The sequence below is a fragment of the Entelurus aequoreus genome, linkage group LG22 (genome assembly GCF_033978785.1).
Source record: "Entelurus aequoreus isolate RoL-2023_Sb linkage group LG22, RoL_Eaeq_v1.1, whole genome shotgun sequence".
Classification (NCBI taxonomy): Eukaryota; Metazoa; Chordata; class Actinopteri; order Syngnathiformes; family Syngnathidae; genus Entelurus; species Entelurus aequoreus.
In genome coordinates, this window is record NC_084752.1 from 3229832 (window position 1) to 3245847 (window position 16016).

The 16016-nt window shown below is 38.0% G+C and overlaps 1 protein-coding gene across 6 annotated transcripts in view; it reads left to right on the forward strand.

Moving 5' to 3' along the window:
* Positions 1-16016, forward strand: part of LOC133639493 (endophilin-A1-like) — a 102267-nt gene that overhangs the window by 77444 nt on the left and 8807 nt on the right. For 3 of the 6 annotated variants that reach the window (XM_062032816.1, XM_062032817.1, XM_062032819.1), the window contains 4 exons: positions 2091-2224; positions 2298-2456; positions 5008-5111; positions 5197-5312. In XM_062032816.1, the coding sequence (XP_061888800.1) occupies positions 2091-2224; positions 2298-2456; positions 5008-5111; positions 5197-5312 (513 nt within the window). Of the gene's footprint in view, positions 1-2090; positions 2225-2297; positions 2457-5007; positions 5112-5196; positions 5313-13213; positions 13229-13342; positions 13355-13523; positions 13589-16016 lie in introns of those variants that run through there. The other 3 variants (XM_062032822.1, XM_062032820.1, XM_062032821.1) reach the window with 3 other exon arrangements.

The following is a 16016-nucleotide window of genomic DNA, read 5'->3' on the forward strand; positions in this document are numbered from 1 at the left end:
CTCCTCCAGACACCACACTCTTCTCCGCTCCTCCAGACACCACACTCTTCTCCACTCTTCTCCGCTCCTCCAGACACCACGCTCTTCTCCGCTCCTCCAGACACCACACTCTTCTCCGCTCCTCCAGACACCACACTCTTCTCCGCTCCTCCAGACACCACACTCTTCTCCGCTCCTCCAGACACCACGCTCTTCTCCGCTCCTCCAGACACCACACTCTTCTCCGCTCCTCCAGACACCACACTCTTCTCCGCTCCTCCAGACACCACGCTCTTCTCCGCTCCTCCAGACACCACGCTCTTCTCCGCTCCTCCAGACACCACACTCTTCTCCGCTCCTCCAGACACCACACTCTTCTCCGCTCCTCCAGACACCACGCTCTTCTCCGCTCCTCCAGACACCACGCTCTTCTCCGCTCCTCCAGGCACCACACTCTTCTCCGCTCCTCCAGACACCACACTCTTCTCCGCTCCTCCAGACACCACGCTCTTCTCCGCTCCTCCAGACACCACGCTCTTCTCCGCTCCTCCAGACACCACGCTCTTCTCCGCTCCTCCAGACACCACACTCTTCTCCGCTCCTCCAGACACCACACTCTTCTCCGCTCCTCCAGACACCACGCTCTTATCCGCTCCTCCAGACACCACACTCTTCTCCGCTCCTCCAGACACCACGCTCTTCTCCGCTCCTCCAGACACCACACTCTTCTCCGCTCCTCCAGACACCACGCTCTTCTCCGCTCCTCCAGACACCACGCTCTTCTCCGCTCCTCCAGACACCACGCTCTTCTCCGCTCCTCCAGACACCACGCTCTTCTCCGCTCCTCCAGACACCACACTCTTCTCCGCTCCTCCAGACACCAAACTCTTCTCCGCTCCTCCAGACACCACACTCTTCTCCGCTCCTCCAGACACCACACTCTTCTCCGCTCCTCCAGACACCACACTCTTCTCCACTCCTCCAGACACCACACTCTTCTCCGCTCCTCCAGACACCACACTCTTCTCCGCTCCTCCAGACACCACACTCTTCTCCGCTCCTCCAGACACCACACTCTTCTCCGCTCCTCCAGACACCACACTCTTCTCCGCTCCTCCAGACACCACACTCTTCTCCACTCTTCTCCGCTCCTCCAGAGACCACACTCTTCTCCGCTCCTCCAGACACCACACTCTTCTCCACTCCTCCAGACACCACACTCTTCTCCGCTCCTCCAGACACCACACTCTTCTCCGCTCCTCCAGACACCACACTCTTCTCCGCTCCTCCAGACACCACACTCTTCTCCCCTCCTCCAGACACCACACTCCTCCAGACACCACGCTCTTCTCCGCTCCTCCAGACACCACGCTCTTCTCCGCTCCTCCAGACACCACGCTCTTCTCCGCTCCTCCAGACACCACGCTCTTCACCGCTCCTCCAGACACCACACTCTTCTCAGCTCCTCCAGACACCACACTCTTCTCCGCTCCTCCAGACACCACACTCTTCTCCACTCTTCTCCGCTCCTCCAGACACCACACTCTTCTCCGCTCCTCCAGACACCACACTCTTCTCCGCTCCTCCAGACACCACACTCTTCTCCGCTCCTCCAGACACCACGCTCTTCTCCGCTCCTCCAGACACCACACTCTTCTCCGCTCCTCCAGACACCACGCTCTTCTCCGCTCCTCCAGACACCACACTCTTCTCCGCTCTTCTCCGCTCCTCCAGACACCACACTCTTCTCCGCTCTTCTCCGCTCGTCCAGGCACCACACTCTTCCCCGCTCCTCCAGACACCACGCTCTTCTCCGCTCCTCCAGACACCACACTCTTCTCCGCTCTTCTCCGCTCCTCCAGACACCACACTCTTCTCCGCTCTTCTCCGCTCCTCCAGACACCACACTCTTCTCCGCTCCTCCAGACACCACACTCTTCTCCGCTCCTCCAGACACCACACTCTTCTCCGCTCCTCCAGACACCACGGTCTTCTCCGCTCCTCCAGACACCACGCTCTTCTCCGCTCCTCCAGACACCACACTCTTCTCCGCTCCTCCAGACACCACGCTCGCGGACGTTAAGAACGCGGCTTTGTGGTTTTTGTTTAAGGTGTGGCGCTCATCGACGCCGGAGAGTCCATGCGGGAACTGGCGGAGGTGAAGGACGCTCTGGACATGGAGGTCAAGCAGAACTTCATCGACCCGCTGCAGAACCTCCATGAAAAAGACCTGAAGGAGATCCAGGTGTGGTGACGGGTGGAGCTCCCGGGTACGCCTGGAGGTGTGTCTGTCACTCATGTGTCGGCCGTCTGTGCAGCATCACCTGAAGAAGATGGAGGGTCGGCGTCTGGACTTTGACTACAAGAAGAAGCGTCAGGGCAAAGTGACGGACGACGAGTTGAAGCAAGCCTTGGAGAAATTTGACGAATCCAAGGACATCGCCGAGCTCAGCATGTTCAACCTGCTGGAGAGCGACGTAAGCGTCTCTGTCCTTGTCCCTTTTCCCTCGTTCTTGTCCCTTTTCCCTCATCCTTGTCCTTGTCCCTTTTCCCTTGTCCCTTTTCCCTTGTCCTTGTCCCTTTTCCCTTGTCCTTGTCCTTGTCCCTTTTCCCTTGTCCTTGTCCCTTTTCCCTTTTCCCTTGTCCTTGTCCCTTTTCCCTCGTCCTTGTCCCTTTTCCCTCGTCCTCGTCCTTGTCCCTTTTCCCTCGTCCTTGTCCTCGTCCTTGTCCCTTTTCCCTCATCCTTGTCCTTGTCCCTTTTCCCTCGTCCTTGTCCCTTTTCCCTCGTCCTTGTCCCTTTTCCCTTGTGTCTGTCCTTGTCCCTTTTCCCTTGTCTCTGTCCTTGTCCCTTTTCCCTTGTCTCTGTCCTTGTCCCTTTTCCCTTTTCCCTTGTCCCTTTTCCCTTGTCCCTTTCCCTTGTCTCTGTCCTTGTCCCTTTCCCTCGTCCTTGTCCTAGTCCTTTTTCCCTCGTCCTTGTCCCTTTTCCCTCGTCCTTGTTCCTTTTCCCTTGTCCTTGTCCCTTTTCCCTTGTCCTTGTGCCTGTCCTTGTCTCTGTTTTTGTCCCCTTTCCCTTGTCATTGTCCCTGTCCTTGTCCCTTTTCCCTTGTCCTTGTCCCTTTTCCCTTGTCCCTTGTCCCTTGTCCTTGTCCCTTTTCCCTTGTCCTTGTCACTTTTCCCTTGTCCCTTTCCCTTGTCCCTTTTCCTTGTCCCTTGTCCTTGTCCCTGTTCTTTTCTCTGTCCTTGTCCTTGTCCCTTTTCCCTTGTCCTTATCCCTGTCCCTTTTCCCTTGTCCTTGTCCCTTTTCCATTGTGCCTGTCCTTGTCCCTGTTCTTTTCTCTGTCCTTGTCCCTTGTCCTTTTCCCTTTTCCCTTGTCCTTGTCCCTTTTCCTTGTCCCTTTTCCCTGCCCTTGTCCCTTTTCCCTTGTCCTTGTCCCTGTCCTTTTCCCTTGTCCTTGTCCCTGTCCTTGTCCATTTTCCTTGTCCCTGTCCCTTGTCCTTGTCCCTTTTCCCTTGTACCTTTTTCCTTGTCCCTTTTCCCTTGTACCCTTTTCCTTGTCCCTTTTCCCTTGTCCCTTTTCCCTTGTCCTTTTCTCTGTCCTTGTCCCTTGTTCCTTGTCTCTTTTCCTTGTCCCTGTTCTTTCCCCGTCCTTGTCCCTGTTCTTTTCTCTGTCCTTGTCCCAACTTACCAACTTTTACACCTAATTTTTTAACTTGTTTACCTACTTTTAAAAAAATATTTTTCTACCTGCTTTTTTCAAAAAAGATCCCTTGTTCTACCTACGTTTACCAACCTCTACCTGATTTTACCTACTTTTGTTTTTTACCTTCAACCTGCTTTTTACCTTTTTATTTACTTTGTATCTTATTCTACCTGCTTTTTACTTTCTCTTGCCCATGTTTTCCTACTTTTTTATATTCTACCTACTTTTTATTTTCTACCCTGCTGTTGTTGCTTTTTAAAATGTTTTCCCCTTTGCACTATCATTACCAACTTTTACACCTTCTTTTACCTACTTTTTAAACTTTTTCTACCTGCTTTTTACCTTTTTATTCTATGCTTTTACCTACTATTTTATCTTCTACCTGCTTTTTAACTTTTTACCACTGCTTTTTACTTTTATTCTACTTGCTTTTGACCTTTTTAACCCTAGTCTACTTGCTTTTTTTCTAAAAAGATCCCTCGTCTACCTACGTTTACCAACCTATACCTTGGTTACTTACCTTTTTTTTTACCTTCAACCTGATTTTTACCTTTTAACTGTTTATTTACTTTTTATCTTCTTTTACCTGTTTTTTACTTACCCATGTTTACCTCCTTTTTAATCTTCCTCTACCTACTTTTTATTTTCTACCCTTGTGTTCACCTTATTGCACCTGCTTTTTAAAGTTTCCCCCTTGCTCTACCTATTATTACCAACTTTTACACCTTATTTTACCTGCTTTTTAACTTCTATTTACCAACTTTTACACCTACTTTTTCAAACTTGTTTACGTACTTTAAAAAAATATATTTTTTTCTACCTGCTTTTTACCTTTCTACCCTTAGTCTACTTGCTTTTTTCAAAAAAGATCCCTATACCTGATTTTACCTACTTTTTTACCTTCAACCTGCTTTTTACCTTTTTATTTACTTTTTATCTTATTCTACCTGCTTTTTACTTTCTCTTGCCCATGTTTACCTACTTATTTTCTACCCTGCTGTTGCTTTTTAAAATGTTTTCCCCTTGCTCTATCTATTATTACCAACTTTTACACCTTCTTTTACCTACTTTTGTAACTTTTTCTACCTGTTTTTTTTACCTTTTTATCTATGCTTTTACCTACTGTTTTATTTTCTACCTGCTTGCTCCTGATGCTGACCACTCATGATACCTTAAATGCTGCTACTGCCATTTTGAAGTTTAATAAACACACAGCTGTATTGTAACTCTGCACTAATTAGAGACTTTGCATTTGTATAGTAATGCAAACATTGAGACTTTGCATCAAATGAAAAAATCAAATCTATGAACATTTCTGTCATGTCAGATTGAGCAGGTGAGCCAGCTGGCGGCGCTGGTCCACGCTCAGGTGGAGTACCACACCCGGGCCTCCGAGATCCTCACGCAGCTGTGCAGCAAGATCGACGAACGGTCAGTCCTCCTCCTCCTCCTCAAGCGTCCACATTTATTTTTCTCCCCCCCCACGGACGCTGAGCGGGTGTGTTTGTGTGCGCAGGATAAAGGATTGTTCCAACAAGCCCAGGAAAGAATACATCACCAAGCCTCGCACGCATCTGGACTTCTCCATCAGCGAGAACCACAATGGAGGCATCCACAGCGCTCGCTCTCCAGGTGGGTTCCACCAGAACAAACGTCGATGAGAAGAAAACATGTCCAGAAACTCACCTTTTACAATCATGTTGCCTTTAAGATCTTTTGAAAACAAAAGACAGTTTCTGGGCAGGTTTGGGTACCGCTTTTCTTACCAAGGGTTTATAAATAGGTTATTAACACTTAATAAAGCCTTAACAAGCATTATAGTTATTAGTGATTATAGTAAACCCACCCACACTAATTGTTGCTAATGGATCCAAGTCACATGCAACTGTTTATTAAGGCTTTATAAAGCGTTTATAACAACATTATAATCTATTTATAAGACTCAGGCTTCCCTTCTGGTAAAGCGGTACTCTGAAATTATTTTATTGTGTCATTACTTTTGCTTTGAACGCCTCTGTTTTTGTTTGCTGTCAATTCTCAAACAGCTATTAGTCAAAAGTCGCGTGGATGCTACTCATGCTACATGCTAGTTAGCATGTAGCTACGGTTTGAGAATTCCCAGCACATGTACGTATGACCACGCAAATACAGCTACTGTTTAAACTTGTTTGGTCCAATTGAAAGTAGGGATGTCCGATAAATGCGTTAAAATGTAATATCGGAAATTATCGGTATCGTTTTTTTTATTATCGGTATCGTTTTTTTGTTTTGTTTTGTTTTTTTAATTAAATCAACATAAAAAACACAAGATACACTTACAATTAATGCACCAACCCAAAAAACCTCCCTCCTCATTCACACAAAAGGGTTGTTTCTTTCTGTTATTAATATTCTGGTTCCTACATTATATATCAATATATATCAATACAGTCTGCAAGGGATACAGTCCGTAAGCACACATGATTGTGCGTGCTGCTGGTCCACTAATAGTACTAACCTTTAACAGTTAATGTTACTCATTTTCATTAATTACTAGTTTCTATGTAACTGTTTTTATATTGTTTTACTTTCTTTTTTATTCAGGAAAATGTTTTTAATTTATTTATCTTATTTTATTGTTTTATTTTTTTTAAAAAGTACCTTATCTTCACCTGGTTGTCCAAATTAGACATAATAATGTGTTAATTCCACGACTGTATATATCGGTTGATATCGGTATCGGTTGATATCGGTATCGGTAATTAAAGAGTTGGACAATATCGGAATATCGGATATCGGCAAAAAGCCATTATCGGACATCCCTAATTGAAAGCAAACCCCAGTATTTCTTTGGTAAAAATAAACATTCCAATCAGTACTTCGATGGCTCTGTTTCCACTGCACGGTACCAACTCAGCTCTACTTGGCAAAAACGGGGACTGATTCCTGGTCAGCCTGGGTGGTTAATTTGATACAAACCAAAGATTGTCACTCAGTGTAACATTTGAGGTTAGAAATGACATAAAACAAACACATGCTCACGTTAGCTTACATTGTTGTCAAATTTGTCTCCTTACTGGAGAATACATTGGTGCTACTCATGCTAGTTAGCATGTTGATACGGTTTGATCATTACCACAGGGCTGTCAAGTTTTAGAAAATGACAAGAGTGAGACTTTAGTGGCATGATGAAACCAGTTCGAAAAGAAATTGGCCTTTTTTTTAACCGATTTGGCCTGTTTTAACCTCGATTTATACCTTTTGACGTTCCTTGCACTGTGGCTTCCTAATGCTACACTGCAAAAAGTCAGTGTTCGAAAACAAGAAAAAAAATACAAAAGTTAGGGGTATTTTATTTGAACTAAGCAAAATGAACTGCCAATAGAACAGTGTACAGCTCTGGTAATTAGTACATTCGCACCCACCTGCACAAATGTACTTCAAAATGTAACAATCCAAATAAATATGACTTTTTTTTTGTTTACTAGGGCATGCATATGTCAGTGTTTCCTATAAACTGCCAAGATACCTGTGGCGGTGGGGGCGTGGCTATGGGCGTGGTCACCATGACATCATCGAGCAATTTGCATAATTTACTACAATGATATGATTTTCTCTAAAAAGGCTAAAAAAATGTATACTTACTAGTTAATAATAACAGTTTTGTTTTAAACGTCCATCCATTTTACAATATAATTACAACACTTTATGTACATATTTATATACAGATTTGAACAATAAGTTATTCATTGAAATATATGTATTAATTGTGGTTCTTACAAAAAATATATCTTATAAAAATATAAAAGCTAAAATGTCTCTTAAAGCTCTGCCCCTTTAATTAGTGCATACTAAATAATTTAACTTTAGCCTACTACTAGGGATGTCCGATAATGGCTTTTTGCCGATATCCGATATGCCGATATTGTCCAACTCTTTAATTACCGATACCGATATCAACCGATACCGATATCTACCGATATATACAGTCGTGGAATTAACACATTATTATGCCTAATTTGGACAACCAGGTATGGTGAAGATAAGGTACTTTTTAAAAAAATGAATCAAATAAAATAAGATAAATAAATTAAAAACATTTTCTTGAATAAAAAAGAAAGTAAAACAATATAAAAACAGTTACATAGAAACTAGTAATTAATGAAAATTTGTAAAATTAACTGTTAAAGGTTAGTATTATTAGTGGACCAGCAGCACGCACAATCATGTGTGCTTACGGACTGTATCCCTTGCAGACTGTATTGATATATATTGATATATAATGTAGGAACCAGAATATTAATAACAGAAAGAAACAACCCTTTTGTGTGAATGAGTGTAAATGGGGGAGGGAGGTTTTTTGGGTTGGTGCACTAATTGTAAGTGTATCTTGTTTTTTATGTGGATTTAATTAAAAAAAAAAACAAAAAAAAATACGATACTGATAATAAAAAAACCGATACCGATAATTTCCGATATTACATTTTAACGTATTTATCGGCCGATAATATCGGCAGACCGATATTATCGTACATCTCTACCTACTACTACAAGCATATTATTTACCAGCAACATAAAGTGAAACAGAGGCAGAGGTGTCCTGCCACAGTCAGTAACAAATAAACAGAAAACAGTAGTGGTCAAATACAAATAAGGCAACAAGAGAAGTATCCTACACTTCTCTTTGGTAAAGTAAATCTGAACAGCCTATATGGGCATCTACATCAACTATATGATTTGCCTGAGAAGCTGGACAGGACAAATAAATTAAAAAAAATTTAAAAAACATTTTTGTGGCGGCCTTAATTCTTGTGTGAATGTGTGGGAAACACTGATATATAATATGTATTAGTTTGACCATTTAAAATCGACGATAATAAAAAGGAGATGCTTAGAAATAGCATAAAAATGCCCCAAAAACTTGGAAAAACGCGATTCATAGCGTTACTTTTTGGTGTAACCATCATGAGCGTTCTGTTCAGGTATATTTCTTTTATATTTTAATAAATCATCATATTTATGTATTACTAAATTTAAATAGGTACTGATCAATCTTTAAGCTGTGTGTATTTGATTTCAGTTTGCTTTTGACATCTTATTTAGAATTGTAGTTGAAACTGTTACAACCTTGTGTTGCGCTCATGATGGCGTAACCAAACTAGATTATTTTGAATATTTATTCCCTTTTTTACATTTGGTATATTTAAATATACTGTGTTTGATGCTTTTTTCTTTTTGGAACATGTACTATACCAGGGGTCGGCAACCCGCGGCTCTAGAGCCGCATGCGGCTCTTTAGCGCCGCCCTAGTGGCTCTCTGAAGCTTTTTAAAAAATGTATGAAAAATGGAAAAAGATGAGGGGAAAAAATATATATTTTTTGTTTTAATATGCTTTCTGTAGGAGGACAAACATGACACAAACCTCCCTAATTGTTATAAACCACACTGTTTATATTAAACATGCTTCACTGATTTGAGTATTTGGCGAGCGCCGTTTTGTCCTACTAATTTTGGCGGTCCTTGAACTCACCTTAGTTTGTTACATGTATAACTTTCTCCGACTTTCTAGGACGTGTTTTATGCCACTTTTTTTTTCTGTCTCATTTTGTCCACCAAACTTTTAACGTTGTGCGTGAATGCACAAAGGTGAGTTTTGTTGATGTTATTGACTTGTGTGGAGTGCTAATCAGACATATTTGGTCACTGCATGACTGCAAGCTAATCGATGCTAACATGCTATGTAGGCTAGCTATATGTACATATTGCATCATTGTGCCTCATTTGTAGCTATATTTGAGCTCATTTAGTTTCCTTTAAGTAGTCTTAATTCAATGTATATCTCATGACACACTATCTGTATGTAATATGGCTTTTAATTTGTTGTGGCTCCAGACACATTTGTTTTTGTATTTTTGCTCCAATATGGCTCTTTCAACATTTTGGGTTGCCGACCCCTGTACTATACATATAATACAATAAAGTCCCATATAAAATTATGTTTCTAGCAATACTTTAATTTTGCCTTTGAAAGTAACACTCCAATGTCCATTAGTGGAGCTGGACACAACAAGAACATTTGGCTTGTCAAGACTTTCCAAAACTAGTCAAATTAGCTAACCTCAAAGAACCCAAAAATACCTTAAAATAAGTATATTCTCACTAATAACTGTACTACTATATGAGTACCTATTTTCTATTGTTTCATTGAAAATAAAACAGCATTTGGCTGTCATCTGTTTTAATTATGAGACACAATTGTGTCAAAGTCATGATTTTTTTTTTTTTTTCATGCTTGGAATAAGAAATTATTACTTTAAAAAGGCAGTTTTATACTTGTGAGTGTTGATGACACAGCTTTGCAACAGTTGATATTCTAGTTTCAAGCATGTTTTACTCAATATAGCTCATCAAATCTCAGCAACAAGCTGTAATATCTTACTGACATCATTTAGGAGCAAAACACTTAAAACAAGTAAAACACTCTAACATAAAATCTGCTTAGTGAGAAGAATGATCTTATCAGACAGAAAATAATCAAATATCACCTTTATTTGAGATATTTCATCTTACTCAGATTGCAGTTTTTGCAGTGCATGTTAATGTTGGCTTACCCATGTCCAGTCTTCTATCAGATCAAATTGAACAGTAAATCAAATGTCAATAGAATGTGTGTGTGAATGGGTAAATGTGGAAATACTGTCAAAGCGCTTTGAGTACCTTGAAGGTAGAAAAGCGCTATACAAGTACAACCCATTTATCATTTATTTATAATAGGTGAGCTATATTGACCTGTTTGTTGGAAAGAAGCTTCATAAAAAGGGATTTAGCGCCATCTGGTGTTGGTTTTGAATAGCTACACTGCAAATAGTCAGTGTTCAAAAACAACAAGAAAAAATATTACAAAAATGAGGGGTATTTTATTTGAACTAAGCAAAATTATCTGCTAATAGAACAAGAAAATTTGGTTTGTCAAAAATTTCCAAAACAAGTAAACAAAAATACCTTAAAATAAGTATATTCTCACTAATAACAAGTGCACTTTTCTTGGCAGAAAAAACAAATATGAGAACTTTTTGCTCAATATGTTGAAAAATGTTCTTAAATGAAGTAAATGCTAGTGCCATTATCTTGACATAATGATATGCGCTCGGCATCACAATTTTTTTTTTTCATGCTTGAAGTAAGAAATGATTACCGTACTTTGAAAAAGTAGTTTTATACTTGTGAGTAGGGATGTCCGATAATGGCTTTTTGCCGATATCCGATATTCTGATATTGTCCAACTCTTTAATTACCGATACCGATATCAACTATATATACAGTCGTGGAATTAACACATTATTATGCCTAATTTGGACAACCAGGTACGGTGAAGATAAGGTCCTTTTTTTAAAAATTAATAAAATAAAATAAATAAATAAATAAAAAATTCTTGAATAAAAAAGAAAGTAAAACAATATAAAAACAGTTACATAGAAACTAGTAATGAATGAAAATGAGTAAAATGAAGTGTTAAAGGTTAGTACTATTAGTGGAGCAGCAGCACGCACAATCATGTGTGCTTACGGACTGTATCCCTTGCAGACTGTATTGATATATATTGATATATAATGTAGGAAGCAGAATATTAATAACAGAAAGAAACAACCCTTTTGTGTAAATGGGGGGAGGGAGGTTTTTTGGGTTGGTGCACTAATTGTAAGTGTATCTTGTGTTTTTTATGTTGATTTCATAAAAAAAATAAAAAGATACCGATAATAAAAGAAACGATACCGATAATTTCCGATATTACATTTTAAAGCATTTATCGGCCGATAATATCGGCAGGCCGATATTATCGGACAAGAAAATTTGGCTTGTCAAGAATTTCCAAAACAAGTAAAATTAGCTAACCTCAATGAACCCAAAAATACCTTAAAATAAGTATATTCTCACTCATAACAAGTGCACTTTTCTTGGTAGAAAAAAAATGACACCTTTTTGCTCAATATGTTGAAAAATATTCTTAAAAAGTAAATGCTAGTGCCATTATCTTGACATAATGATGTGCGCTCGGCATCATGATTTTTTTTTTCATGCTTGAAGTAAGAAATTATTACCGTACTTTGAAAAAGTAGTTTTATACTTGTGAGTAGGGATGTCCGATAATGGCTTTTTGCCGATATCCGATATTCTGATATTGTCCAACTCTTAATTACCGATACCGATATCAACTATATATGCAGTCGTGGAATTAACACATTATTATGCCTAATTTGGACAACCAGGTATGGTGAAGATAAGGTACTTTTTTTAAAAATTTATAAAATAAGATAAATACATTTTAAAAAAAATTAAAGAATAAAAAAGAAAGTAAAACAATATAAAAACAGTTACATAGAAACTAGTAATGAATGAAACTGAATAAAATGAAGTGTTAAAGGTTAGTACTATTAGTGGAGCAGCAGCACGCACAATCATGTGTGCTTACGGACTGTATCCCTTGCAGACTGTATTGATATATATTGATATATAATGTAGGAAGCAGAATATTAATAACAGAAAGAAACAACCCTTTTGTGTGAATGAGTGTAAATGGGGGAGGGAGGTTTTTTGGGTTGGTGCACTTATTGTAAGTGTATCTTGTGTTTTTTATGTGGATTTAATTAAAAAAATTAAAAAATAAAAAGATACTGATAATAAAAGAAATGATACCGATAATTTCCGATATTACAATTTAAAGCATTTTAAAGAAAATTCGGCTTGTCAAGACTTTCCAAAACAAGTAAAATTAGCTAACAAAAATACCTTAAAATAAGTATATTCTCACTAATAACAAGTGCACTTTTCTTGGTAGAAAAAAATGACACCTTTTTGCTCAATATGTTGAAAAATATTCTTAAATTAAGCAAACGCTAGTGCCATTATCTTGACGTAATGATATGCGCTCGGCATCATGATTTTTTCTTTTCATGCTTGAAGTAAGAAATGATGACTTTAAAAAAGTAGATTTATACTTGTGAGTGTTGATGACACAGCTTTGCAACAGTTGATATTCTAGTTTCAAGCATGTTTTACTCAATATAGCTCATCAAATCTCAGCAACAAGCTGTAATATCTTACTGACATCATTTAGGAGCAAAACACTTAAAACAAGTAAAACACTCTAACATAAAATCTTCTTAGTGAGAAGAATGATCTTATCAGACAGAAAATAAGCAAATATCACCCTTATTTGACATATTTCATCTTACTTAGATTGCAGTTTTTGCAGTGTGTATTAATGTTGGCTTACCCATGTCCAGTCTTCTATCAGATCAAATGTAAATAGGTGAGCTATATTGGCCTGTTTGGTGGAAAGAAGCTTGATAAAATGGGATTTAGCGCCACCTGGTGTTGGTTTTGAATAGCTGGCTATGTTTGTGTGGACATAGAGTATATAGCCTGCTAACTGCCTTTCTTTCTCCAGCTCCTTTTAAGTTCTTACCAGCATTCCCAGTTGATTGTGTAAGCGGCGCAAATAAAATGCTGTTGTCCTCTTCTTTCTCTTTATGCCTTGTGTTCGCTCTACCAGGGGCGAGGTCACCAGGTGAGCCCAAAGGTCACCGCTAAAGGTCGTCATCCGTCTTCACTCATTTGTAAACTGACTCACTTGTCTTTCCCCTTCTTTCTCCTCCTCGCTCACGCCACTTCCTGTTCACAGCGAGGTCTCCAGGTGAGACAACCACCAGCTTTCTCCTCCATCTTCATCTTTTTCTTTCCTTTTGGTTTAAAAGTCTTTCTTTGACGTCCGCCATGTCGCCGTCCTCCATCTACAAAATGTTTCAGCGAAATAAAAATGACTTTGTCTCACCTTTTTGTTTGTTCTCCTTTGGTGTTCACAGCAAGATCTCCAGGTGAGCGCCTGACAAGACGTGACTTTTCCCTTCTTTAATGTCTTCACTGAAACTCAGTGAAAGTTCCCTTTTGTCCGCAGTGCAGCTGGTCTACACTGTCTGTCTGTCTGTCTGTCTGTCTGTCTGTCTGTCTGTCTGTCTGTCTGTCTGTCTGTCTGTCTGTCTGTCTGTCTGTCTGTCTGTCTGTCTGTCTGTCTGTCTGTCTGTCTGTCTGTCTGTCTGTCTGTCTAACATCCTTGTTTGACTAACCCTAACTCCTCTTTTGTTGGTTTAGTTTGACATTGTGGTAAAAACAGCAGGAGGCCAACTCATCTTTTGGAATAAAATAAACAGGACAGAAAAAACTACAAAGTAACAGTGAAAATATATGTATTTTTAAAATGATTTATTTATCGTTATTTTTATTTAATGTGTGTGTGTGTGTGTATAATGTATATGTGTGTGTATGTATGTATATATACTGTGTGTATATGTGTATATATATATGTATATGTATGTATCAATGTGTATGTATATGTGTATATATAATATATATATATATATAATGTGTATGTTTGTGTGTGTATATGTGTATATATATGTATATATATATATAAATATATACATACATATATATACACATACACACATATATATACATATACACATATATATATACACATTACATGTATGTATGTATGTATGTATATACATACACACACTCACACACACATATATATATATATACACACATATATATATATACATATACACACATATATATATACACATATATGTGTATATGTATGTATATATGTGTGTATTTGTATATGTATGTATATATGTTTATATATATATGTGTGTGTGTGTGTATGTATATATGTGTATATATAGTACATATGTATGTATGTATGTATGTGTATATATATATATGTGTATATATGTATGTATATATATGCGTATATATATTACATATGTGTATATATATTACATATGTATGTATATATATGCGTATATATATTACATATGTGTTTATATAATATGTACATATATGTATGTGTGTGTATATATAATATGTATATATGTGTATAAATATGTATATGAGTGTGTATATATATGTGTGTATATAATATGTATGTATATATATGTGTATGTATATATATATATGTGTATATATATGTATATGTGTGTATATATATATATATGTATATATGTATATATGTGTATATGTATGTATGTATGTATGTTCATATACATACATACGGAATGTATGTATGTATGTGATTGCATGTATGTGATTGTATGTATGTATGTATGTGATTGTATGTATGTATTTGATTGCATGTATGTATGTATGTATGTATGTGATTGTATGTATGTATGTGATTGTATGTATGTATGTATGTGATTGTATGTATGTGATTGCATGTATGTATTTATGTATGTGATTGCATGTATGTATGTATGTATGTGATTGTATGTATGTGTGTGATTGTATGTATGTGATTGCATGTATATATGTATGTGATTGTATGTGTGTGTGATTGTATGTATGTATGTGATTGCATGTATGTATGTGATTGTATGTATGTGTGATTATATGTATGTGATTGCATGTATGTATGTATGTATGTGATTGCATGTATGTATGTGATTGTATGTATGTATGTGATTGTATGTATGTATGTGATTGTATGTATGTGTGTGATTGTATGTATGTATGTATGTGATTGTACGTATGTATGTATGTGATTGTATGTATGTATTTGATTGCATGTATGTATGTATGTATGTGATTGTATGTATGTATTTGATTGCATGTATGTATGTATGTATGTGATTGTATGTATGTATGTGATTGTATGTATGTATGTATGTATGTATGTGATTGTATGTATGTATGTAATTGTATGTATGTGATTGTATGTATGTATGTGATTGCATGTATGTATTTATGTATGTGATTGCATGTATGTATGTATGTATGTGATTGTATGTATGTGTGTGATTGTATGTATGTATGTGATTGCATGTATATATGTATGTATGTGATTGTATGTATGTGTGTGATTGTATGTATGTATGTGATTGTATGTATGTATGTGATTGCATGTATGTATGTATGTGATTGTATGTATGTATGTGATTGTATGTATGTGTGTGATTATATGTATGTATGTATGTATGTGATTGCATGTATGTATGTATGTGATTGTATGTATGTATGTATGTGATTGTATGTATGTGTGTGATTGTATGTATGTATGTGATTGTATGTATGTATGTCTGTATGTATGTGATTGTACGTATGTATGCATGTGATTGCATGTATGTATGTATGTGATTGTATGTATGTATGTGATTGTATGTATGTATGTATGTGATTGTATGCATGTATGTATGTATGTGTGTGATTGTATGTATGTATGTATGTGATTGTATGTATGTATGTATGTGATTGTATGTATGTATGTGATTGCATGTATGTATGTATGTGATTGT